At 53.6% G+C, this 24,913-nt stretch overlaps 9 protein-coding genes across 9 annotated transcripts; 4 read left to right on the top strand and 5 right to left on the bottom strand.

Moving 5' to 3' along the window:
- Positions 1 to 1,479: 1,479 nt before the first annotated feature.
- Positions 1,480 to 2,299, top strand: A1O7_03851 (uncharacterized protein; the record flags this gene model as incomplete). Its single annotated transcript, XM_007757868.1, has 4 exons — positions 1,480 to 1,537; positions 1,592 to 1,642; positions 1,697 to 1,750; positions 1,800 to 2,299. 4 exons carry the CDS (start codon positions 1,480 to 1,482, stop codon positions 2,297 to 2,299), a joined length of 663 nt encoding a protein of 220 aa, XP_007756058.1.
- Positions 2,300 to 2,996: 697 nt separating this feature from the next.
- On the top strand, positions 2,997 to 3,275 carry A1O7_03850 (uncharacterized protein; the record flags this gene model as incomplete). Its single annotated transcript, XM_007757867.1, has 1 exon — positions 2,997 to 3,275. The coding sequence occupies one exon, from the start codon at positions 2,997 to 2,999 to the stop codon at positions 3,273 to 3,275; it is 279 nt and encodes a 92-aa protein (XP_007756057.1).
- A 19-nt stretch (positions 3,276 to 3,294) lies between these two features.
- A1O7_03849 (uncharacterized protein) lies at positions 3,295 to 5,592 on the top strand (the record flags this gene model as incomplete). The annotated part of the gene is made up of 2 exons (XM_007757866.1): positions 3,295 to 3,432; positions 3,481 to 5,592. The coding sequence occupies 2 exons, from the start codon at positions 3,295 to 3,297 to the stop codon at positions 5,590 to 5,592; spliced, it is 2,250 nt and encodes a 749-aa protein (XP_007756056.1).
- Positions 5,593 to 8,789: 3,197 nt separating this feature from the next.
- A1O7_03848 (uncharacterized protein) lies at positions 8,790 to 9,670 on the top strand (the record flags this gene model as incomplete). The annotated part of the gene is made up of 2 exons (XM_007757865.1): positions 8,790 to 8,869; positions 8,917 to 9,670. The coding sequence occupies 2 exons, from the start codon at positions 8,790 to 8,792 to the stop codon at positions 9,668 to 9,670; spliced, it is 834 nt and encodes a 277-aa protein (XP_007756055.1).
- A 1,820-nt stretch (positions 9,671 to 11,490) lies between these two features.
- On the bottom strand, positions 11,491 to 12,861 carry A1O7_03847 (uncharacterized protein; the record flags this gene model as incomplete). Its single annotated transcript, XM_007757864.1, has 3 exons — positions 11,491 to 12,097; positions 12,144 to 12,712; positions 12,760 to 12,861. The coding sequence occupies 3 exons, from the start codon at positions 12,859 to 12,861 to the stop codon at positions 11,491 to 11,493; spliced, it is 1,278 nt and encodes a 425-aa protein (XP_007756054.1).
- Positions 12,862 to 14,775: 1,914 nt separating this feature from the next.
- On the bottom strand, positions 14,776 to 16,275 carry A1O7_03846 (uncharacterized protein; the record flags this gene model as incomplete). Its single annotated transcript, XM_007757863.1, has 1 exon — positions 14,776 to 16,275. One exon carries the CDS (start codon positions 16,273 to 16,275, stop codon positions 14,776 to 14,778), a length of 1,500 nt encoding a protein of 499 aa, XP_007756053.1.
- A 1,025-nt stretch (positions 16,276 to 17,300) lies between these two features.
- Positions 17,301 to 19,945, bottom strand: A1O7_03845 (uncharacterized protein; the record flags this gene model as incomplete). The annotated part of the gene is made up of 4 exons (XM_007757862.1): positions 17,301 to 18,602; positions 18,652 to 18,863; positions 18,910 to 19,684; positions 19,811 to 19,945. The coding sequence occupies 4 exons, from the start codon at positions 19,943 to 19,945 to the stop codon at positions 17,301 to 17,303; spliced, it is 2,424 nt and encodes an 807-aa protein (XP_007756052.1).
- A 1,043-nt stretch (positions 19,946 to 20,988) lies between these two features.
- Positions 20,989 to 23,091, bottom strand: A1O7_03844 (uncharacterized protein; the record flags this gene model as incomplete). The annotated part of the gene is made up of 1 exon (XM_007757861.1): positions 20,989 to 23,091. One exon carries the CDS (start codon positions 23,089 to 23,091, stop codon positions 20,989 to 20,991), a length of 2,103 nt encoding a protein of 700 aa, XP_007756051.1.
- Positions 23,092 to 23,620: 529 nt separating this feature from the next.
- On the bottom strand, positions 23,621 to 24,718 carry A1O7_03843 (uncharacterized protein; the record flags this gene model as incomplete). Its single annotated transcript, XM_007757860.1, has 1 exon — positions 23,621 to 24,718. The coding sequence occupies one exon, from the start codon at positions 24,716 to 24,718 to the stop codon at positions 23,621 to 23,623; it is 1,098 nt and encodes a 365-aa protein (XP_007756050.1).
- Between the last annotated feature and the right edge of the window lie 195 nt (positions 24,719 to 24,913).

The following is a 24,913-nucleotide window of genomic DNA, read 5'->3' as shown; positions in this document are numbered from 1 at the left end:
TCCTGCCGCATCATTGGCCGATGGAGAAAAAGGAATGATCTCATGTCGGTACATGCGATTCAGGGGTGACAGCGACGGCAGCTGATACTACGCTTGACAGTATTAAGCTGTGGAGAGGCAAGTTGAGCTTCCATTGAACGTCCTGAGACGAGCGTGAGACATCGTGTTTCTGTTTGGTACCTTGGTGCTTGTAGTAGGACTCTGTACGATAAAAATGAGATCTAATGATGCCTTTCAATGGCACCATATCTTTTGCTCCTGCCTACTGCACACTTCCGTGCATGTCCTTTCGAAATACTCAGAGTGCCTGTCTACTGGCCACATCTCATAGTATACGCTCCATTTCGGAACATGGCTTTAGCTGGTCTTGAATCGTCAAGTCATGTCTTGTTGTATCGTCAAAATGTCCAGTCTGCTGCCTCTGTTGTCACTTCCCCTGACATGCCCTGTATCCTTCAGCCTCGCAGAATGTCACATCAAGGGTTCAGTCCAGGAATGACCGGACAGATATTGTTCCACGCCGAAGGACCACCCGTTAGATGACACTAATGTAGCTAGCGGCAGATCTCCCGTATTTAGCGCCGGGTAACGAGGTCTCCTTCGCACACCTCATCGTCACTTCGTTGTCCTCTCTTTCTTCTGTATCACAGCATGAAGCAAGATTTGACAAAGTGATCCTGGCGCTGTGTAAAACTGTCGACACAAAAGCTGCAGAGGCATGGCGAAGAGTATGACAGATAGTGGCGTCCCCGTTTCGTGTGGGAGATTGAGACATTGCAGGTAGCCGAAGCTGCTGTCCAGCCCCCCGATTTTGTTCGGTGCCCTGAGGTTTGAAAAGAGTTGGCAACAAGAGAAAGCTGTCAACCCACAACAACCACCTGAGGTAAGCCTGTCGAGTTCTGCAGCTTCCTTGGCCAGAATCTGCATCTTCTGTTTCAGTCTACAGCTTGTTACTGTCGAAGCTGGTGGGGAGCCTTTTGTTGCGCCTCATCTCGGACGGGAGGTTGCATATTGGTGGAGAGGGGCAACATCCGCAGAAAAGTCTTTGGACTCAGTTCACAGGCTCGTTGGCTGCGCACAATTAGATTGACATCCAGGTTCCCGACCTGAACAGTTGAAAGCGTGGAAGGTGACGGATCGGTGCATCATATCGCCACTGCCATCTTGCGGTCCGCAGCAGTGACCTGACGCTGGATCGATCCTGTCTGATCTGATCGCACGCCGTGACTGCTTGCACATCATATTCAGACTCTTGGCGAAAATCGGCAAACGATCCACGGTCCCGTCGAACTCTCAGGACTACAAATATCTCCCCTCCCTCTGCCCAACGTCGACCTCGGTTCGCCTCTTACCCTCTCTACCTGATAACCTCAACAACATCGTGTCCTTCGCTTGGAGACTTACCTTCAACACTTGGATACCTCATACTCTTACACACCACATTCATCCATCAACAACTCCCATCTTGCATCCTTCACCATGAAGATCACCAAGCTCTTCAGCGCTTCGGTCGCTGCCTACGCTACCGCGGCCATTGGTGAGTTTGAGCAGCTCCAGAGCTTCCCAATCTCGCATACTGACTGAGAAACAGCGACTGCTCCCAACCTTGCTGCCCGCGACGAAGCTGTTGGCTTGTTGGCTGGTAAGCTTCCGAGCTCGAAAGATTTTTGAGTGCAAGGCGCTGATGGATTGACAGCTCGAGGCTTCTCTCATGAAGAAATCAACGATCTCATCAATCTCTTGCCTCGTCGTAAGTGCAGATTGCCCTTGAAACATTTCGATACTGACCTTGTCCTCAGAAGATGCCGCGGCTACAATCACCGTCTACCCTACCACTTGCGCCCCATATGGTGTTCCTCCGGTTTCTGAACCTGCTCCTCCCCCACCTGCCACTCCGTCTCAGGTCACATTCACTTCCTCCACTACCATGACTTCCACCGTCGTTTCCACCACTCCTGCGACTCCTTTCGAGACGCCATCAACTCCAGTCGTACCCCCACCAACCACCACTACTGTCGAGACTCCAGCTGTTCCATCCGCTAGCACTCCAGTCGAAACCAGTGTCCCAGTCACACCAGTCCCGACTACTCCAACTCCAGCCACTCACAGCAGCTCTGTTGTCCAGACTACGGCATCCTCGACTCCCACTCATACGAGTGTCTCGACTGCAACTTCTACTCACACCACCATTACAGCCTCCACGTCTTCTGGTATTCCACCTGCTCCTAGCAATGGTGCCAACAATGCCGCTGTTAACCTTGGTGTCCTTGGTGTGTTTGCAGTCCTGGCCTTGGCCTGAGCACAAACTTCCAATCACAAACGATACCCCGACGCTCTCTGCAGCCTATGTCTGCCATGTACTTCAACATGACACACACCAGAGCATATGCAAAGATGACAGTCCTTCCACATCTCCGAGATGAGATTCATGTACAAATACGACAAAGTCGACGCTAGCTTTCAGATGGAACGCCACAATGTGTGTCAATGAGCAGAGGTTTCAACCGAGTCAATTGGAATGACCACATCTCCTTGGATTGGCAAAGGAATCAAACCTAATTTGCTATTGCACTCTAATTGTTGATTCCACTCACAACAGCTGGCATCACGATCAGAAGATCCATGAACCATAGCTAGTTGACAGTGAAATGAGCTTTGAGCCATGAACAATTCTTCTCTTTCCTTCCTTCTGCTAGCTTCATAGACTCTGTCCCATGTAGCACAGAGATCCCGTTTTCGTCAGACAGTGCTTGGTGACTGGTGTAGCTGTGGCTGTGCTTGCCTGTGCCTGGTTTCCTCGCTTGTGCTTTTTCCACTCAGGCTTATATGCGTGTCCGTAGCAGCAAATCGCGAAACACCGGTTTCCTTGCTCCATTCGAGATACATCTACCTTGGACTGCTCCATACCTCGCTATCATTTTGGAGGCTATCAGCCTCTTCGAGTCGTCTCTGGGGCGACCCGTCTTGCGCGAATGAGAGCCGACCAGAGCGCTTGGATGCACCCTTTCTCCTCGTTGACGATATTCATCTTTGTTGCGGGATACATTACTGCGCGCTGGGACCTTGTTACCAGACTCTACGAATTGGCATTCTTCGCTTGGGACCACGGTGTGTTTGCCCGAGCAGCAAAGGCTTTCGCCGTCATCTCACTCATCTACGCCTGTCTTGCGATTCCCCTCGATCGCCTTGCCGCCCACGAAGCCTCAGTCCATCCTCGATTCCTCGTACACGGAATTTCTGCTCAGGAGCAACTGCGGCGAAGGGGATCGTTCTGATTATTGACAACATGTTATCATGGTCGAGAACAGCGATAGCATGCTGCGGGTATTCTGGCCGAACAACCTTACTCGGACAACATCACCCGGTGTAATCGTGGGCTGGAGAAACTCCAGCTTTGACCTGTTCGTCATCACGGTGCTCGAAGATGTCGAGGTAAGACGCCGTGCTTTGGAACTTGGAGAAACATTCTGACATGATTAGAGTCGTAGTGTGGAATCCGCTCTTCGCGTGGGCACTCTGTTTCGCAACAGCCCCTACCCAGTTGCACGAATCTTCCAGTTGTGTGATCAGCCAAATATGCATGTCTTGGGTACCCTGAACCATCCGAGTCCCACAGAGACTTTTGACCCTACGAGGGTGTGCGCGTTCACGCTCTCGGGCTCCAGGAGACCCTTCATCTACTGTCCGCCGGACGCAGCGCTGGCTGTCCAGATCGTCCTCTTCGATCCACCGAACCCGACGCAAATGCAATACATGTCTCTCGAACCAATCTCACTTGCCCTGGGAAAGGATTATTGGCCACCAAGCGAAACCGATTATATGCCAGACGAAGTGGAGGTCCAGGAGGAGAAGGAGCGGCAGCGGACTGCGGAGTTGGTGGCCAAGCTTCGTTTCCACACTGTGGTTAGACATGCGCCCACAAAGAAAGAGTTGGCACTGCCCGCAATAGTCCGTCAGATCAATTGCGCTCAGGAAGTTGCCGACTTGTTGCAGAAGAATACACCGCTCGTAGGCCCAAGAAGAAAACGGAGTCTATCAGTCAGTGAGCGAGTCGTGGAATCCGCGCAGTCACTTTACGCCTTTGCTGCCTGGTCGCTTTGGACATTGTTCATGGCATATGCCTTCCCATTCTTGTTGTACATTTTCAGGATCGCGATTATCGGACACCGCATTGTCGCCGAAGGCCTCTTGCAGATCCTGGAATGGCCGCTGCCCATCAAGAAGATTCGGCTGCCGGAAAGCCGCCGGCCCATCAGAGGCGCTGTTGCGCTCAAGGACATTTCCGCCTGCTGCCAACAAGTACATCTGAGACTGCAGCAGTTCTCCTACTACCCAACACAATATTCTCTTCTTCGACGCCGCAAAGCCACTTGGTCGTCGTTCCCCACGACCAACAGCGACTACATACGATTTTACAACTCTCTTTGGCTGGTAGCAAACGATGTCATTATCGGGATCGCCCTCGGTAGCTTCATCAGTGACAATTCGCAAGCTACATCGCAGCTTATCGGTGGCGTGCTCAATGAATACACCATTGAAGGGCTCAAGCGCATGATCAGGTGGCTCATGTCCTACCCTGGCGGCCTGAAGCTGAACACCGAACTTGCTGCTTTCTTGGGTGACCTCTTTCTGTGGGTCATCGAGTACTGGTCTTCAACAATCTTCTTGCTCATCTTGCCCAGGCTGCCGACCATCGTCTACGTCATTGGATGCTCTTCTTTTGCCGGTGCGAGCATGCCAATCGCGATCTTCTCCGACCTTCTCAGCCTGTTGACGATCCACATTTATTCCTTCTATGTGGCGAGCGCACGCATCTTCAATTGGCAACTGACCATCATAGTCAGCCTTTTCCACTTGTTTCGTGGCAAGAAACGGAACGTATTGCGGAACCGAATCGATAATTGCGACTACGATCTTGATCAGCTTCTTCTTGGGACGATTCTGTTCACCTTGCTATTCTTCCTTCTGCCTACGGTGGTGGTTTTCTACCTCACCTTCGCCTCGGCTCGGATGGCCATCATTACTCTCAAAGCGACTCTGGATACATGTTTAGCGTGCCTGAACCATTTTCCGTTATTTGCATTGATGCTCAGGATGAAGGACAGCCAGAGGTTGCCGGGTGGCATTCATTTCCAACTGCTGGATACGGAGCGGTCAAAACTGCCCTTCTCCGATGAGACAGGGCATCAAGAAAATCAGGGTGACACCGCTGATGACGATTCCAATGATGAAGGTGAACGAGAAAGTTTCGCGACCAGTGTAGCATACATCCGCCTTACCTCGACTCCGCTGGCATTGCGCCAGATCTTTGAGCAATATTTCCAGCTTTGGGCACGCATCCACCAACACTATCTGTCGCCCAAGGTTGTCTTCCGGCTTCTCACCGGCCGATTTGTGCCGCCTCTGGGGCGAAGTGAAATGTACGGATTGCAGTATTCAGTGCTTCCCAGAGAACGTGCGACCGTGTCTGAGGTGTGGAAGAGCTTGAACGAGATTGAGCCAGTGGCTGCAAGTGATGGTGTGGCCAATGCGCGCGGGTCAAAGTCTTACCTGGGAGCACATGGAAGAGCTATAGGAAAGCAATGGAAATAATGCTCCTCGTCGTTGGTTCTCGCTAGGCTCGGCCGATGTGCTTACGTCATGAAGCATTTCTCATGTAAACCCACTCACTTAATATCGTCTCAACGATGTCGTGATCCAACATGTACTGAGATCTTCATCGACATCCGTGCGGTAAAACACCAGCCCGAACAGTGTAGACCATCCGAAATATGCCCAAATACAAGTGTCCCAACTGTGGTGGGAGGGTAGACTTGACGAGAGACGGTGACTATGGGCACTGTGCCGACTGTAAAACGGCTTCTTATTTGAGCATGACCAGACTTGAAAGGCTGACTGAATCACAGGCAACAATGTATGCCCATCGGCGAACAGTCACCGTCTACTGTAAAAGGATGCTGAAATCAACTGAACAGATTCTCGAAACCAAAGAATTGAAGAAAGAAGACGAGCCGGAGCAGAAACCGACAAAGGACACCGAACCGGCAGCAACATCGACTGAGGCAAGGAAATGATTCCAGAAGGATAGCATTGCATCTCAGGAGGGAGGCTCGATGGAGGCCGCTGTGGCGGAACTGGGAGCACCTCGATGCTGAGTATTTCCTTTTTCGTTGACAAAATTTTGACACAGAAGTCAGATGCTTAGATCTCTCTTTTCACTCGGATTCTCGACCCTTCCAGCTTGATTCTGTTCCCCCATCTCGGCCTGCTGTTTCTGCTCCCTGTGTCCGTGCTTGGAAGTTGATGACAGAAGAGGCCCTCATCTGAAGCACACCATGCCCTGCTTGTAGTCCGTCATCGATAACAAATGCTAGGAGCTATGGTCATTGGCGCATTGCCAGTCTGTTCTCGTTCAATCCCAATCATTCTATCACCTCCTTACAGTGATTCTCACGTTGGTGCTCAGCAGCTTTGATCTCTCCGCCCAGCTCATTGTTTCGCCAAGGACGAAGTAACAGAAATGACAAGGAATGAGCAACTGCCCGCCAGCCTACCCACGGGCGTGCTCCCCAACTACTGGACACTGACGACTGCGCTCACTGCAATAGGCCCAACTACTACATTCTGCTCAGGCACGGCTCGCTGTCCGTGTCGTTTCATGGATGTGTCGCGGCAACAAGCACCGGGAACATAGGACTGGGACGACCAGGGTTGCTGACCATTGGTGGCGCCAAAGGCAGTGAAGGCATATGCCGGGCTGTTCGGGATGAGGAGGTGCCCGGGAAACTGGACAAGAGGTGGCATCTTGCCACAGCGCTTTTGTCAGGCCAGATCCTACGAGGCACCGAAGCACCGTGTATGTCCCGGTTGAGGCTCATTGCATAACCGAAGGTATCATCGGCAGATCGGCTCGAAGCCGGGCGACAGTATCAGAATCAGCCGACTATACGGAGTACAGTATGGGGTATCTATCAGAAGGCACGAGGAAACCCGACGGGGAACGATAGGTCATGGTTGATCTTCACACACTGGAGCCTGAAGCGGATGTCAAAGTGGACCACGAAGAGTGCCCACCACTTTCCTGTTCGATCTTTGATTATAGGCTCCCCACGGCTCCCATTGCAGGATAGTAATCCCACAAGCGCCTGACACGCTAGTGGCGGAAGAGAAGCAAAGTGAGCTCTGGTTCCTCTGCATCTGTACTCCGTACCAGTACAGGTAGTCGACGTGAAACGCCCAACTGCAGGATCTCTGAAACGACGAATGGAAAGCACGATTAAGTTCCCGCAGGCGCCTTGACTGCCCCCGCGTTAGCAGAGACTGGAAAGACGGATGTCAGCACTGTCTTCGATAGCTCTGTTTTGCCCCCTTGACCCTCATCAAGCATCCAACTTTCCGACGCGGCACTCCACGGCTTTGGACGAATCAAGTCTCGTTCTTACCCGACCAGTGAGCAGCACGCTTTTTAAGCGAGTGAGCGAGTTGACCGACACGAGCTTGGCATCATCCACGACCTACGAGTACCCATCCTGCCTTGACTCTATCTGACAGCGACTCCTCAGTCACCTAACCCGATTGAAGCCACCCAGATTACTGTGTACGTGGTACAGTGGGACGGAGTTAGTTGCGATTGCTCGCGCCGGATCTGGTAAAGGCCGCGCGCCTCGCTGCTTTACTCGTGCTCGTGGTCGTCCATTCCTTCGGGCGGGTGCCAATTGCTAGAGACGAATTATACCTGGACGAGGCTGACAAAGCAGTAAGCCCTTCGATGAGCTCCCCCGTCTGGCCCAACTTTAACTTCGCTGTTAGCCTAGCCTGTTCTCATCGTCTTGTGTCTCACGGAAGTCACACCGTTTCAAAAGTACAGCCTCACCACCGACTTGAGCCTCGCCGACACCTTCTAGTGAGAAGATCACTATGATCACACAGTCGTTTCCGGAGGCATGGCAAGGGCAATCAGGATAGAGCAACTGCTGGTTCATAACTCAACATCACCAGTGGACCACGACAGACCAAGACCGCGCACACCAGCCTCGAGGAAGAGTGCGCTACCTAGGCGTCCGCCGGCCCCTAGTCCAACAATCTTGGTAAAAACTTTACCCATCAGTCCTGTGTCGGCGAGCTCTCCAGAGAGTGAGCGGTTCTCGTGGGAGCTGGACAAAGCAGAATTCTCGACTATCCGACATCATCGAAAGCGCAAATCGCCCGTGGACGAAGAAGCATTTCCGACATGCCACAAACCGTCCAGGCTGCCTCGATTTTCCGTCAACATCTTCCACTCGGAACCTGTGAATGCCTTTCCCATACCAAACGAGGGCGTTGTCCCGCGTATGGTAAAGTATTGTGAGCAGAGTCTTGTCAAGACCAGGATGTCATCTGCTTTATCTAACCCTGCCTACAGACCTGCAAGTTTGGGCGCCGCAACACGGTCGGGCGCTCGCATTTGATGGGCATCCCAAGCCATATTCGACACTGGTGTTTCCGCATGCTCTGCAGCACAGGGTGTTGTTCGAAGCCATAATAGCTCTCGCACGTGTGTCGTGGCTTCTGCAGGAGCGCCTTCCGTGGCAGAAGGATGCGGCGCTAACATACCACCGTGCCAATGCGTTCGCTGGTCTGAAGCTGAGGACGACGTCTGAGGCGACGTGCGCGGACGACACCACTATCCTGACCATCGCGGCTCTTACGACCATTGATGTATGTGTAGCGCTGAGGCATGGCAGCTCCGGGCTGACGAGTGACAGTACATGCTGGGTGTCCACGAAGGCGCAGAAAATCACGTCAACGCAATGCAACAGATCCGGAAGATCAGACCTGACATCAAAGGAGACACGCCGTGGCATTATTTCCTCATTTCGGTCATGAAAGCGTGAGTTCCGTCCGCTTCGGTCGTGATCATGTTCTGATGGGCAGCAGCTACGACGCGCTCTGGCAATTTGTCAAGGACCGGAATGAAGCGACGACGAGCATGGCTCAGCTGTCCATCGATTCGCCGATGCGCAGCGAGCTCCCGATCTATCCGTCGCTACCATTCAACATCAAGGTCTGCGAGGCGCTGTCGAAAGTGTCCACCTCCTTCAACAACATGGCCATGGCCGGCGAACTCTCGATCCAGATGATTGATATACTCGCAAATCTCTCCACTCTAGCCCGAGGCGACGGGAGTGCCACTCCCCCAAATTCTCCGCCCAGCTCACCCGGTGGACGCAGCTTGCTCAACACCATCGCGGACCTGCGATATCTATCAGTGATGGCCACCACACCGATCGAGCACAAGCTCTGTTTTGGTGTTATTGGCACTTGTTTCACTCTACATTACGGCAGTGGGAAGATTAGCGACGACATGCACGAGACACTACAAGAGCTTGAGGACTCGATGATCGGCAACGGCAAGCCGCAGCTGGAGACGCAGGAGGGCGATGCCCTCAAGACGCACCGGGAGTGTCTGATCTGGATCTCCTTGGCTGCGGCCGGCGCACTCGACCAGTCAGAATTGCTCTCGGCGATGAGCATGATGCTCGACCAGGCTCTGGAGCAATACCCGGACGAGACCAGTGATTGGGAGACGCTGGAGAAGATCCTGAAGAAATTCCTGTGGAACGACCTTCTCGGGAAACACTGGAAGAGATGTTGGCGGAAGGCCAAGCACCGCCAGTCAAAAGCACGATGACGAGCGCACACCCATGTAGAACATCTCCCGCCGGTCGAGGTCATTATGCCGGCTCTGCATTCTGTCGTTGAGGCAGCATCTTCAGTCGGCGGAGAAAGCATACGCAAACACAGTCCAGCCGATTGGGATCCGGGTCCACCGCTTCTGTGAAGGAGAGCCTCACGTAGACAAGCCCCGCCTTCAACTCGTCACATTTCAGCGCTCATGGTTGGGGGGTCACGACGGCATCTTCCAGAGTCCCAGTCCCTTCTCTCAGACGGGGCTACCAGTCAACAGTGTACAAATGGTATCATTACACAATCCCCACCCAAGCTTGACGAAGCGAACAGTAAAAGACACAACCCACCAAACACTAATCCCACTTGCGCCCAGGAGAAGGGCATGATCCTCTAGCTGCGCTGAGGAAAGGACAACGATCCTTTCGCCGAGGGAAGATACCCGTCATGATGCCCTCAATCAGTATATGATATGATATTCCGTGCTGGGGCTGGCGAGCGAAAACATATCCCACCAGTGTCGCATTGCGGCATTGCGGCATCGATGCTGTACCGCGGCTCAACCATGTGAATGAATGGGGGGCCTTGCCGTCGCATTGGCTTGCAGAGCAGGCAGAGCACCTGCAGGCAATAATGGTCAAGAGCGGTCCCAGTCCCACCCAAGGCTACCACGCTGCTCGTATTCGTACTCGTACCTACCCGTCCCACAGCGTTATCATGTACCGTGTAGGCGGATGGGCGGATCGTGATGCTGATGCTGATGCTGATGCCCAACTTGGAATATCAAGAGGCGGAGAGGAGAGGAGAGGAGAGGAGGATGTGAGACTACTGTACCCCGTATCTCGGCTCGATCGCTCTGTGCTGGCTATGGCTATGTAGGTGGTCTTGCTTGCACGAGACATACAGTACCCCCGCAAGGTCCTCAAGTAGTACTCCGTATGTTGTCATATTGTCTTCCTAGGATATCTCGTTGAACACATTTGCCTACGAAAGATCTGAGGATCGTGCTCGGGGTAGATCCTTTGGAATCCCGTGAATCGTGACCACTGAGTGGCACGACTCTACAGCATGAACTGGACCGCGCATACTGTAGTTCAATCACATTAAGCGAAGAGAAGACGAAAACACTAGGGAGTGCGCTCGAGCACAGCGTCAGGAGAAAACAGATGACCTTGTCTGGTTGCCTCTGGTAGAGCCGCACAGGATTCTTTATACCGAAACTTCTTCTGTCCAATTGCTATGCTGCTCTCCAATCCTGCCAACTTTGATGCCGATCCAAGTCCGACTGTGAGAGGCGCCTCTAACTCTCGTGGTACGTCCAAGGTATGCCAAATATATAGATGGTTCGCATCCCCTCCCCCGTTCTTGACCCCACGGAGTGTCATGACCGGTATCCGTCGACAACCTCGCAACACTCGCGGCTTCAGGTATCTGCTGTTTTGCTGTCGCAAGATTCGGCGGTCGATGTTGATCCATTCCAGCGCCGATCGGACACGGCTTCGTGCAGACAAGAAAACCCCCCATGTTTTGCTTTGCCGGTAGGTGCTGACGCTGGGGAAATGTTGTGTGCTGGGCAATGTGATAGGTTCGCTGTGCGATGTGTTCTCGCCTTGGTTACATCGTCCTAAGAACCTTTGTTCGATGCGTACAAGACCTGACTGTAGTTTCCTTCTGCTTTACTCCGTGTAGGCATTCGTTTCCATCCAAGCCTCCCAATACGCCCAACATGCAAGAATCGCATTCCCAGATGCCCTTGTTGATGCCACAATTGGTCGCTAAACAAAATTATAGCTTTATCGAAGAACGCAATGGCTGATTGCAAAGTTATGGCTCCTCCTCATTTTTGACGAGCTGATACTGAGCTTCTCTCCTCTTCAGTCGGTCTCCTGTTGTTGGTGTCGGCTTGTCGACCCGCAAAATCCAGCAAAGAATGTCCTCAGCGGGTAACAAGAACATCCAGACCTTGTTGCAACAGAAGCTCAGGGTGGTTGTACACATGGCCACAACTGCATCGAGCCAGTAGTGGTTCGCGGTGGCCACGATAATCGTGAGCACCAGCAACGGGTAGCAGATACCGGCGACCAGGAAAAAGATCTGCGTGTAGAAGGGCTTCCGCGGCTCGCCTCGCTGAGAACGACGGAATATGCCAGAGTGGTACAGGAACGTAGATCCTACACAAAATGCATAGGTGAAGTGCAAGCTCGGCATAGCGGCCAGCTGATTGACATAATTTCCTCCAACCCAGACGGACTCGGCATTTGATTGGCGGACGGTATCGTGGAAGTTGAACTCCTTCGGTAAGAGACGAGGAGGCATACAAGGAAAGAAGGTGAAGATAAAGAAGGCGGCGAAATTGCCCAGCGTCATAGTTCGGCGAACGGTGGCGAAGGTCGCATGTGTGGGAGCGGCATAGTAGTACCATGACAGAAAACTACCAGTGTTAGCGATGACAACGCTCGGTGAGGGACCAAACATACGCAACGGTGCCCGGGATATGGACAAGAGAGTAAAATCGGTTCAAAAACGTAATGGCGGTCAAATGCCCATTCAGAAACCAAGCCTGAAAGTCACTCTCCTTGATCGGGAACAAAAATCTCAGCCATGACTTATGCTCGATGTCGAGGACAAGGACGCCATGATCCTGTGCAAGCTGCCATAAACCATCGTTCGAGGAGAAAAGGACTTGCGCAACAGCCTTGGTGAGCGAGTAGAAAGCCAGATTCAGAATCCAATAGAACATTTCGAGCAGGAAGGGCCATTTGGCCAGGACACGCGAGTGCCAGTTGCCGGCAAAGCGAGACGAGTTGGGGGTGCGAACGACCATGCCACAGCAGTTTCGTTTCTTCGCCGGGTACCTGGATGAACTGAAGACGTCCGAATCGGGGGAGTATGAGTCGGAGTCGATCGACCCATCCGGCGAGGACATTTGGGAGCTGTTGTGAGGTAGAACCGAGCGAGTCGGCGATCGGCCCCGAGCCGAGTCGAATATCCGGAAGTTGTGTCTTCGATTAAAGTATAGAGAAGATACCATGATGGAGACAACGATCTGCGCTGGTTAGAGGTGAAGGAGACACGGGACCGGACTCAACATACAATTGGCTCCACCCAAGTATGAGAGGCGAACTGGGCGCCACCCATGTTAGGCGTAGAGGCCTCAGCGGCCTCGGTGACATTGAAGGGGCCTGTGGAGGCCATGATTGAAAGCGATTTGATGGCAATGGAGCGCTGAGACGGGTAGCGCGAACAAGGGTCTATTGTAGAATCGGGACGGCCGTTGATCAAGTGTTGTGTCGCGTGTCCAAAGGTGTTGCGTCACGTGAGGAAAAGAGGCCGCGACGTTGAGTAAAGGCGCTGGCGACTGGGCGTCGAACGGGGAGAAAGGAGAGACAGCACGGACGTCTGCTTGCAGGCAACAACACCACGGCGACCGCCCCCCGTCAAAGATGGAGGATTGGCGTCCAAGTGATCAGGGAGTCGGGCGATCGGCTGCTTCTTCCCTGAGAGACCCGAACCGCGAAGACCTGGCCGGAACGGGTGGGTGGAGGAGAAGATGGGTGACGGGAGGATAAAAAAGACAATAGAAGAAAGTATTAAGATGAGAAAGAATACACGAGCCGGTGAATGAGGGAAAAGTGACGTTGGAGTGAATGAGAGCTGAGTGAAAAAAGATGGAAGAACACGCAACACCAAAGCCAGGAATGAACCAGGCGACTGTTGAGGGATGAAGAAAATCCAGGAGCAACGAATCGCACGCTGAGAGAGGCACATTAGGCAAGACCTGCCGCCGCGTCTTATGCGGCGGAAAGAGGCTTAAGCTGAAGGCAGAGTCCACCTGGTTAGCGGGGCGAAATCTCAGCAACAGCCTGGGACTGGCTGTCGCCCGCAGCTTGCACGTTTGAGAATTGGGCCTGCCTCAGCCTGTCCCAGAATTAGCCTGCCGTATGGGGTGTTAATCATTACGGAGTACGGTTCGGGGCATGATAATCAGCGAGAAATCGCTTCGCCACATCATGTCAGCTGGGCCAAGGTCGCTTGTGGTGTCGAACAGCCGTAGCGACCGCGATCTCCAAGCTTGAGACACACTGCAGGCACTGGTCATCACTTTGAGACTGTATAGGCACACTGTCTGATGGGTCGTGTTCATCCAGGAGTAAATTCAGGCTGCCGTGATCGGCTCTGTCAGGAGTCTGAGGGCTCGAGTGTCACCTGAAGCTTTTCGGGGAATAGGGGAGGCCCGCAGCTCGCAAGTTGAGAGGCCAAAGGGGTCAAGGGCGTGCTGACCCGATTCATCGAGGCCTTCCACCAGCCTACCGTACCACGTACGCGGTTCTCTTCAGCCCCGGTGCACAGCTCTTGCGCGGAAGCAACTTCGGGCCCCTACAGATAACAGGATCTCTTCGGGTCTCGTACTGTGTGCGAGAACGCAGCATCAGAAGCCCATTCTGAATGAAGGCCCATGACGCTTCTCACTAAGCACGTGCCCGCAACCTCTAGTCGTGGTGTCGCGTGTCTCGCGCTGCGAATCAAGACCATCATCAACGCCTACCGAGGCGTTGGTGCATCGCTAGAGAGGCTTCTTTCAGGGGCGACTAAAGCTAATTCAAGCCCAACGAGGGGCCGCTCCGTACGGAGTACTGCTTTCGTAGTAGAGGCGATGCTATGACGTGGTCGGCCTCTCTTTAGCCCGCCGCCCCGGTGAGAGGGAATACGAGGTCTGTACTGTACTCCGTACCTAGGTAGGTAGCAAGGGTAAGGTGTAGTAATCATATGCTGGACACTGCACACGTGCTCCTATGTGCATCTCCCTTGAATGCTTGGACCACTATGTATGCCGAGGGAGGAAATAGCTCGTTTGCTCACTGTGCAGCGTGCAGGCTGGCTTGCTGCTGACTCCACGGCTCCGACCTATTACCGCATTGGAAGGCGAGAACTAGGTAGCGCAAGTGTATCAATCGGTGGAATGGTTTGCGTGCATATCTTCTACTAAGACCGTATCTGTGCCTGTTCTCAACGGTCTTTCTGGATGCCTGCGTACATGATGAACGGAAGATGCAGAACATAGAACTAAACACCGTCGCCGCCATCACCACTAGTTCCGTCTCCATAATGTCAATTCTCTGAATAGTTGGCCGAGATGAATCGCCGCTGGTCACGATATTTTCCCTTCGCAGCCTTGTTCGCCGGCATTTTCCTCGGACTCTGCATGCCTGCCTCCCCGACGCCGCGCATGATCATGGGCAATGCGTCCAGAACTTGCTTGTTGCCCTCAAAGTAGTGGTTGACGAAGCCGCTCCCCAGCAGTCTCCGGACCGCGTTGAGTCGCATCAACTTCCACCACTTGTCCACTCGCATCTCTCCTTCGCGATGAATACGCACCACCATCTTCGAAGCATTGTTGGCCTGAAGACCTGATCTGGGATCCTCGACCGTCAGTGCGATGGTGGCAAAAGCTTGATGCAGGGATCTCTTGTCCCGTCGGTTCATTGACTTGGTGCTCAGCGAGGCCAGAGCGTTCACCTTGTCCACAACCTCCTTGGCGTTGTGGTATGGATTGTATCGTTTGATCAGGTAAGACTGGATATGGGGTCGGTCTGACAGTTCTTCCTCTAGCGAGTCTTCCTCCTCCTCGGAAGATTCGTCGTCTTCTTCGCGTGGTGTGTAGCACTTCTCGAACAGCAAAGCAATATTCTCGCCCGCCGCGATCTGTACTTTTGCATTGTCAGCATCGAGCTGATCGAGGAACGTGGTTACGGCGTCCTCGGACTCGTGCTCGAGATCATCCACTTCGGTTGCCAACAAGCCGTAGGTGTGCAGGGCTGCTGCGACGACTTCCGCGCTGTCATCAGCGTTGACGAAAGCGCCATCGCTCGCCACCACCTCATGTAGGAAGGTCATGACGTCCAGGATCTCATCGTCTCCAGCACCGCCGAATACAGTGCAAATACCAAGAGAATAGATAGCAGCCGCCTTGACCGGCGCCGACTGAGAGTCTGCGATGGTTCTTTTAAGGGGCGCGGACACTGTCTCGTACAGACTTGACGCGGCGTATGTGATGGCCGTGAGTGCTAATGCCCGCAGAGCCATCGTGGTCTCAGTCTCGGTCGTTTCTGCTCGGATGCTCCGCAGAAACGCTGGCAGTAACTCTTCGACTCGGTTATAGAGTACGTCAGCAAGGTAGTGAGATGCCACATATTTTGCATAGACCGTCAAATGATGCTCCCGGGTTTGGGTGCTGGATCCCTTGCGATCGAGGATTTCGTCGATTACGTTATTCACCGCGAACCGTGCCTGGTCGGTGGTATACTCGTTGATGTCGTCGGTTTCGAGGAGGGCATCTATGGAGTTGATACTGTCCGCCATAATGTCAGTGGCGTCTGCAGGGAGCTCAGCTGAGGGTGGGTTGCGGTACCTTTGTGTAGTTTCGTCGCTGAGATTCCCCTTGTCGAGATCCTCATCGTCGGAAACATCTCGGCTCTGGACACGGGAGGCAGCGCGCGAGTTCGGAGCCGAGTTTCCTCGTGAACTTCCTCGTGACGACTGCTTGGACTGAGCCTTTTTGGAGACGGTCTTGCCGCTCTCCAGCGCTTTGCGTCTCAGGTCGTCGTGCATTGTGAGGCTTGGTTGCCGTGCGGAAGTCTATGTTCTGCTGAAGAAAATATATCCAAGATGTTCTAGTCCGTCTTGCTTGTGTCGGTGCCGACTGCGGTCGAAGTGTGTCAAGTCACCCTTTGGGTCTCGAGGCTCGATAAGAAAGGTGATGTGGCGGAAGTCGTCGAATTTCCATGTGGGAAGAATTCGCTCTGCTTATATACACGGCGCAGAATGCCGAATAGAGGATATTCCAAGGTCCTCAGAAGCAAGCAGAAGGGCACAATAGAGGGGGGTGAGTGGCAGAACCAGACGTTAAATCACAACGCACAATAGGAAGCGGTCAAAGTGCAGTCAGTGAATGGCAACCAAGGCGTGTGGAAGGGTCTCGCGACAGGATTGGGCCACCCACAAAACGGCCATGCAGCAAACCTGGGGAGCGAGGAGTCACCACGAGGACCTTGCCAGCACATGCCTCCTCCTGCACAGTCCACCACCTCGGTCTAGTCACTGACAAGTCACACTCACCAAACCCGAAGGCACCCGCATCATTCCCCTTGCAGTGGCAGCTGATCAAGGCCGAATCCTGGAGTACTTGCACTAATTAATGACGACGCTAGAAACCACTGGGCGCCCGCCATGTCCGTGCGAACTACCGGATTTCAAATCGAGGCTCGCAGGCAGGCTAAGGTTCCGCCACCATCGTTTCTACGATATGCATCTCTCGAACACGGAGAAATGAGACATGTTATCATGCCAATGAGTTTGAAGACGTAGCACTACCTTGTCACTAAGGAGAAAAAGTTTGAGCATCGAGCATTGAGTATTGAGCAGTCGCATTCCCTTTCCGCTTTCGCCCCCCATGCCCGGTTCAGCCCGATCCAAGATGACCTCCGTACCCTGAACTGCATATTCCCTTGATCATTGTTTTCATCTCACTGTGTGCCGTGGAGTCGAAGCCATCATGTGGACCATGCACAGCATTGTGTTTGATAGTTAGGCGATGCACCATTATTTTCGTCAAGAGCAAATCCTTGATGGCGGCTTCACTTGGCCACAGAGCGATGCCCCTCCGACAACAAGTCCTCATCACTCGCATCCAAGATATCGTATTCCTCGTCAGTCAGGAAGTCTTCATCGTCACTGTCGGAATCCTCCAGTTCCAGACTCTCGACATCTTCAAGTAGTTCTTGCTCCTCGGTCTTGGTCGTAGGCTCCATCACGGCCGCCGGTGCCTCTTCAGCCTGTCCTTCACGGACATCGTGCACACTGGAGATTGGAGATTCCTTCTCGAGCTTAGGGAAGATCATGGTTGAGCTGTCCTGTGACTTGTCATCCCCTCTTGGCTCGTCGACCGTTTCGACCGTAACCGGGGCAGGTGGCAAGATGTGAGAGCGAATCGGCAGCTCGATCGGAGTTGAGCGGACCTCGATGTCAACCCAGAGTTTGTGACCGAACGGGACACCACCTGGGGTTTTGAGACGCCAATAGGAGATGGCTCGTCCCTCGCGAGCAGGGGACTTGAGGAGAACTGTGAAGACTGCGGTCTTGCCAGGTTCAAGAGGAGAACCTAGGACATTGCTGCGGTTGGCCATGGTCATAGCACTCACGCTAGACGGGTGGTGTACATCGAGGTTACGCATATCGTCACCACCAATGTAGTATACAGCACAGCCCGCTGGCCATAAATCGGGGCCTGGGTTACGCAAAGTCCAGGATTGAGAGACGAAGTGGTTGGGCGCGATCTTAGTGCCATCGGGAGTCGAGTCACTGACATACCAGGCTTGGAGGTCTTTCTGGGTTAGCGCGATGGGTGGGATCTCATTCGATCGGGATATCTCAACCATCGCAGGGATAACCTCAGTAGGACTGACCTCTGCGACAGTTTGCACCTGGGTCGCGGCGTTCGTAGAAGTGGATCGGGCCGTCTCGGTAGCCGCATGCTTGGCCATCGGTCGGTCTCCCAACTGCGCGGTCTTCTGGCCATTCTCACTATCGTGTTGGGTAGTGATGGAGACGTGACGAATTGGCAGCTTCATCTTGATCAAAGGATGGCTTGCATTGTGGCCATTGTTGGGCAAAGCCTCACAGTTAGCGCAGAAGTCGGTGTCGTGGCAGACAGCACACTTGTATCTGTCGCCAGTGATGTAACCCTTGTAGGATGTGCACAAGGGGCCGTCGCAGTAGATACCACGGTGGGTCGGCTTTGTAACACGCATGATACCTATCGGTGTGTAAATTGGTGCAAACCGATGGCCGGGGTGCTTCTCGCCAGCAGTAGCAATGCAAGTCGCACAATAGTCGAAGTCAGGGCAAGACAGGCATTTGTGTCGAACACCGTAGACACCCTAATCAAAATCAGTCTAAGAATCTTCGAAAGCCTCGCACGAGACGTACTTGATTGCAGCCGTCGCAGATAGCTTCATGACGGACGCCACGTCCAGGAACACAGAGAGCCTTGATGGCCATGTCTCCTTTGACAGCCTCGGGCTCTTGTGCCTTGAAATTGTGCGAAGGGTCATGGCCATGCTCATTATCGCGGAAGCAAGATAGGCAAAGGTCATAGTCAGGGCATTCCTGGCAGGTGACAAAGTCGCGAGCGGGCATTTCTGTCTCAGTTAGCTAGCACACAAGACTGGTTGTCGGGAGACATACGGCAGATGCAAGAGTTGCAGGTCAAATCATCACCATCCTGCTCAGGACCGATGGGGGTGACCAACTCTGCGGTTGGGCTCTTGGAGAGCTTCTTGGGAGGGAGAGTCTCGGTGGTACTAGGGACAACAATTCCATTGAGAATGGTTCGCTTGAGCAACCAGTGCTCGTCTCCATCGCAGGTGATCCCTGCGTCAATGCAAGCTTTACAGAGGTCGAAGTCACCGCCCTCGCAGATACCGCAATGGTAATGCTCGTTTGGAACGGACGAGCCGCAGTGGTTGCAGTCAACGGTGTATGAATCGGTCGGAAAGTCGCTCATCTGGGGAAGAGTAGGCAGGCTGTAGACATCCTTGCTGCTGTACAGAGAAGCGGCTTTGGCCGGTTGCTCGCTGTTGCTGACGTCAAGATCAAAGGCACCTGGTATGGCACACATTGGGGAGTATTGACAAGTCTTTTGGAAGGACTTGAAAGATGGTGCCGCGCCGTTGCCCACGGGTTGAGACAGGACAGTCTCGAGAAAGGTATTTCTCGATTCCGGGAGGGAAACGGTGAGCTTTGTCAGGTCCATCGCCATGTTAGCAGCCAGTTGTCCCTTCAAAGGCTTTCTTTCGAGGGTAGCCATCAGACGTAGCTTGAGTTTGGCCTTTGCTGCCCGATAGAGTTGCTTGTAGACAGCCGGGTTACTGCTATCAAGTGTGATATAGGTTCCGGCGGAGTCGGAGAATCGGTCGAAGCGGACCTCCTGCTCGGGAGGAATGGCAAGCAAGGTTCGAAGCTGCAAGCAGAAAGAACTGTTAGCCCTCTTGTGTCTCAGGCGCCGTGGAATTGAACTAGTCAAGCAGGACAGAGTGATAGCCGAAAGGCTGTGTCGTCGAGGCTGACTCTCGGCAGATCTGCGTACCTTCTGAGGAAGCACAGTGGCACCGAGGTCACGAAGAGGCAACTTAAATCTCCTGTTTGTGCCGTCGATGATGACCTTGACAGTAATGGGAGTGTCAGGCCCAACAGGACCTGTGTGAGGATGAGGCGTAGCCATGATGGGCTTAGGCGGTGTCGACCGGATTGACCGTTGTTGCACCTTGCGGGCGGGTTGCGAAGAGGCGGTCAGGTCAGGGTCGAGAAGAAGACCTCACAAGGGCAAGGACATGAAGAGACGATGCCTCCTGTCAGTGGAGGAGATACAGAGAACGAAAGGAAGAGGCGCAGGTGGTGGAATGAGGATGGATAAGCGGTCGTGCAGGTGGTCAAAGCAGACGGGAGGCAGTGGAGATGGAGAGATGACGGGTGCGAGCTTGAAAGCAGCAGCCTGGCTGAGGCAATCACTGTCACTGTCACTGGCAATCTTCCCCGCCTCACTGCCCACGTGACGAAATAGGCGACCACCAAACAGAATACAGAATAGCAGTGACCCTGCCGCAACCGATGATTCGTGGACCGACATACGCATGGAACCGCACCGTGGAAAGTAATGTGAGCATCGGTGGAGAAGGCCATACAACACGAATTGACGGCCCAAGTCCTCAGAAATCAGAAAGCAAGAGACGGCACTGGCTACGGGTTGCAGTGTGTTCTCAACGGCTTGAAGAGGATAGCCACGTGTGTCAAGACTAAACAGTGTCAGGTAGACTTTAGTCGCTTCAAGGTGTTCTCTTACCGTACTCTCGAGGAGCACGCCCTCCTTCTACTGAAGCATGTTGGGCAATTTCCTCCTCTTGACTCCTCCGTACGAGTGAGAGGAACCCGCTCGCTGGGGCTAGTTGGTCGGTCGACAGCCATGAAACCATAATGATTCCCTCTGGTTTCTGTCTTTAAGCCATGCTCACCAAAGAAATGTAACAATCAACGACCGTTTCTCTTTTTCAGCCACGAGATATAATGTACATGCAGAAATTGTGAGGTGGATATCTCGAATTCGTGGTTGTGAGACAAGACAGAAAGGAAAGGTCTTTCTTTTTCGAAAGCCTATTACAATGTCCCGAACCCTGCTTTCTCAGCATCTGCAACAGTGCTCCTCAACTCCATGAGACGCTGAACATGTAAAAGTCAAGACAAATGAGAGGGGGTGTCGACACCCGAATATCAGCCAGACTGTGTCGGATAGAACATCGCGGTGGGAACAGAAGTGTAGTAGAAAGGAGCTTGACCAGGCACCCCGTCACCCAGGGGCATCATGTTGCCATTCGGCGCCATTGGGAACTGCTGCATGCCTGATTGACCACCCGGCGTGAACATGGTTGGCTTATAGTAGTAGACCATTCCATTCGTCTCATGGGCCATCATGCTGCCAGCCACGGCACCTTCGGCTGGTCCAGTGGGCGGCATGTAGCTCACCGGGTGTGATTGGGAACCAGGAATGAAGTTCGGTGCCAGTGCCGGCCCACCCATTGGAGGTCCAAACGAGCTGGTGTCAGCCAATGACGGGTAGAAGACTGGTCCGTTGTTGTATGGCGCGCCAAAATAGGCCGGCCCAGCCATGACTGGGTATGGTTGAAACCCTGGCGCGAAGACCGCACCTTCCGGGATCTGCGACAAGGGTGTAGCGCTCGCCATTGCAGAAACCGCGGGCTGGATTGGCGGAGCACCAGCCTTCTCGTCCGGATACTGGTTGCCATAATGTGCAGGGACTTGCTGATGAAAGGGCTGCTCTTGTTGCTGCTGAGGAGCTTTGAAATGAAAAGACGCTGGAGACTCAATATCCGCCAGAGACACGGCTTTCTGAGGGCGAGGTTGGTGCATGGGAATAGTCGTCGAGTGGCCTCCGTACATTGCAGGGTATGGCAACTGCACGGCCGGAATGTGATTGATAGGCATGGCGTTTTGGCCATTGAGCCTGGAAACATGCATGAGAGCCGGTGAAGGCCCAGCTGACGGCATACGGACCACTGGTCGAGTGCCGTCAATGACAGCGGGAACGTGGCGAGACATGACTGAGTCCGTTGGTGACCTGATACCGTCGCGCATAGTAGATGCTCCGAGGGAAGATTTCCGGCTCATGGCAACACTTGGAGTATAGCCACCACCATATATGCTTGGTCGGCGGCTGCCATGGAAGCTTCCTCTGCCACGACCCCGTGGATAATTTTGTTGGTTTGGTCGCAAAGCTCGTGGTATGAAAATGAAGGAGCGGTCGGTGCTAGGAAATATATACCGCGGCGCAGCATCTGGAATGGACACACGGACTGGCTTGTCTCTTCTCAATGGAGGACGATGCTGGGGAAGAAGTGTATGATGCTTCTTGACCACATTCGGCACAACCATCTTCTGAGCCATGCCTGGCAACGAGACCTGCAGGTTGACATTCCCTAGGACTGTTGTGAAGGAGAACGACCTGTTTGGCGCAGAAGGAATGGACGTGGGTTCGCTCGGTTCTTTCGTGGCTTCATTTGGCACATGAGTTGGCTTGCTCCGATTCCGCTCCGGTTTGCTTTCATTTTCGTGCTCGTCATGAAGATCATGCGCCCAGGGCTTGTCCGTAGGCTCGTTGAAGCCTGGGGATCGACTGCGTATGTCAGCAGATGCATACAGTGATGTGCATCTTACGTACCCTGTGCTCATGGGAAGACCGTGACCGCGGCCTCGTCCCCGTCCGAGAGATCTTGCATTTGGGGCTATAGAGGACGAGTTTCGGTCGTCATGAAGGAAGAAACCGCCTCGCGTCGGGACGAAAGCAGGATCGGCGTTCCTCTGGCGGATGTACTCTTGATGCTCTCTGCGAGCACGCTGTGCAGGAGTCTCGTTCCGAGGAGCTTTAGGAGGCACAATCTCGGCCAGGGAGGAAACAGCCTCCGCTGATGTGGGCAGATTATCAAACTGGAGTTGTTCCGCCTCTTGTGCCTGCTGACCCTGATTTACACCGTGCAGTGTTGCTTGCGTCTCGGCCGACGGCTTGGAGGCGTCATCAGGGGCCTTTGCCACATCCTTGACGTGCTCACCGGGCGCCCTTTGTTGTCCGTGCTCTGCGGGACTCAGCGTGGTTGCTGCGGTTGTTTGTGCCGGATCTCTTTCGTCCCCACTTGACTCACTGCCTTCAAATTCGACTTCATCCTCACCGTGGCTGACCGCAGAGCCTTCGCTGAGCGAGTCATCCTCAAGGTCACCCAGCACGGATTCCTCTTCCTCTCCTTCATCCTGTCGACGCCGGCGCCTGCTTGCGAGCAGATCTTTCCTTCGAGGCGCAGGCATGATTGTGACGAGATCGGGTGGAGCAAGAATCGCTGGCGGAGGGAAGCGTCGCCGAGGTTGATTACACTCTAGTAGGGACAGTGATGGACCATCCTGGGTTGTCGAGGACTCGAGTCTCGAGCCGTGATGGTGCGTCGATGGTTGTATTTGTTGAACGGTTTACTTGATCATGACAGCATGTCGCCGTGAGCCAAGGCAGAGAAGGACGCAGCGGGGCGATGAGCAGCGACTGGACTCTGAAGGGTCTAGTGAAGAAAAGCAGCGTGAAGGGAATCAGTACACTTGGGAATCACAAGACTGCATTGCATCTCGCCAGCAAAACCGTCTTTTGACCAGCGTTGAAAGTCGGTCCTGCTTTGAGGCGCCACGAGGAGCTAACCCCGATCCATGCCCGCGCTGCCCCAGATTATTGCTAAGCCTAAAACGTGCCTGTGACGCCAAACCGACTTCCACCCCTACCAGGTACGGATCGGATGAGCCTCGCTAAACAACGTGAACATCAACACCCACTGTCTGGTTAGGTATCTGCCTATTCCAACAACGTCCGTTGACCCCTGCTCTCGACGATGGCGCCCGTAAGCTTCTGTACGGTTTCCTCCGAATATTTGCCTGCTGGCTTGGGCTTTTGGGCCTTCCTGTCATTGACTGGCTGCAAGAGCTGGTCACCCTCCACTTCTACACTACCAGCCTCAGCTGTTGATTGTTCTGTCCTCGAGGCCGCAATCTTTGCATTCTTTCCGAACCTCTTCTCGTACCTAACAGCCTTGTCTTCGGCGTATTCCATCCTTAATTTTCGGCCCTGAATCTTGTTCACCCAAACTCTGCCACTTCCTGACTTCGACTTTGGTGCCGCGTGTTTTGCCCCGGCATCGGGTTCAACCCAGCCTCGAATGGCCTTTTCCGCAGAAGCCAGTTGTTCGAACTCGATCCAAGCGTATCCTTTACACTTCCCAGAGTCCTCGAAAGTCGCCATATGTGTGGAAGTGATGGTTCCGCAAGTGTCAAAATGAGCCTCGAGGTCCTCAACCGTGGTTGCATAATCCAGATTGCCGACGAATATCCTCCTGCTCGGAGGATGGCCAGTCGTTCCAGCCTTGTCGTTCTTCTGCTCAGGTCTCCCCTCAAAATTCTTTGCATCTTTGATTAGCACACGGCGACCGGCCACCATAGACTCGCTGGACTCGAGAGCTGTCTCGACGCACTTCCGGTCGCAGAAGTCGACATATGCGAACCCTTTGTTCTGCGGCTTGCCAAACTTGGGTGGTCCTTGGGGTAGATGAACCCTAGTGATTTGGTCAGGTTGTAAGGCCCCAGTAGAACTTGTCGTCAGGAACCTGAGGAGATCCTCCTTAGTAGTGCCGAATGATAAGTTGCCAATCCAGATCCCATGATCAGAGCGTTTGTTCTTTGCTCCGGACTCGTCTTGCCCATATGATGGGAGTCGAGACTCCTCCTTGGCTACAGGCGACGTGTTGTTGGTGGATACTTTTGCTTTCTTCGCCTTCCGCAGAGCCTTTTTCGAGGGAGGTTCGGGAGCATCGACATCTATCTCAAGCTCTGCCTCTGTCGGATCTCGTTTGCGGCCTTTTACTTGTGGTGCTTTGACCTCCGGCGCAGTGACGCCCATCTTGAGAATTCGAAGACGTAGGACCTGCTAGACTAACGAGGACTAATGTGACCACACCATGTCGAAGAGTTGGAAAATGAGATTCTGCCACTAGTCGGACTTTTTCCTGTGCGGAAATGCAATCCGCTGCCGCCGCAATTCCAGAACGCGCTGTGGCTGCGGCTCGTTCTCATTCATGACACCTCAACCTCCGAT

This window comes from Cladophialophora yegresii, assembly GCF_000585515.1.
Source record: "Cladophialophora yegresii CBS 114405 chromosome Unknown aczIN-supercont1.3, whole genome shotgun sequence".
Taxonomy (NCBI): domain Eukaryota; kingdom Fungi; phylum Ascomycota; class Eurotiomycetes; order Chaetothyriales; family Herpotrichiellaceae; genus Cladophialophora; species Cladophialophora yegresii.
This window is presented reverse-complemented; position numbering and strand designations above follow the sequence as displayed.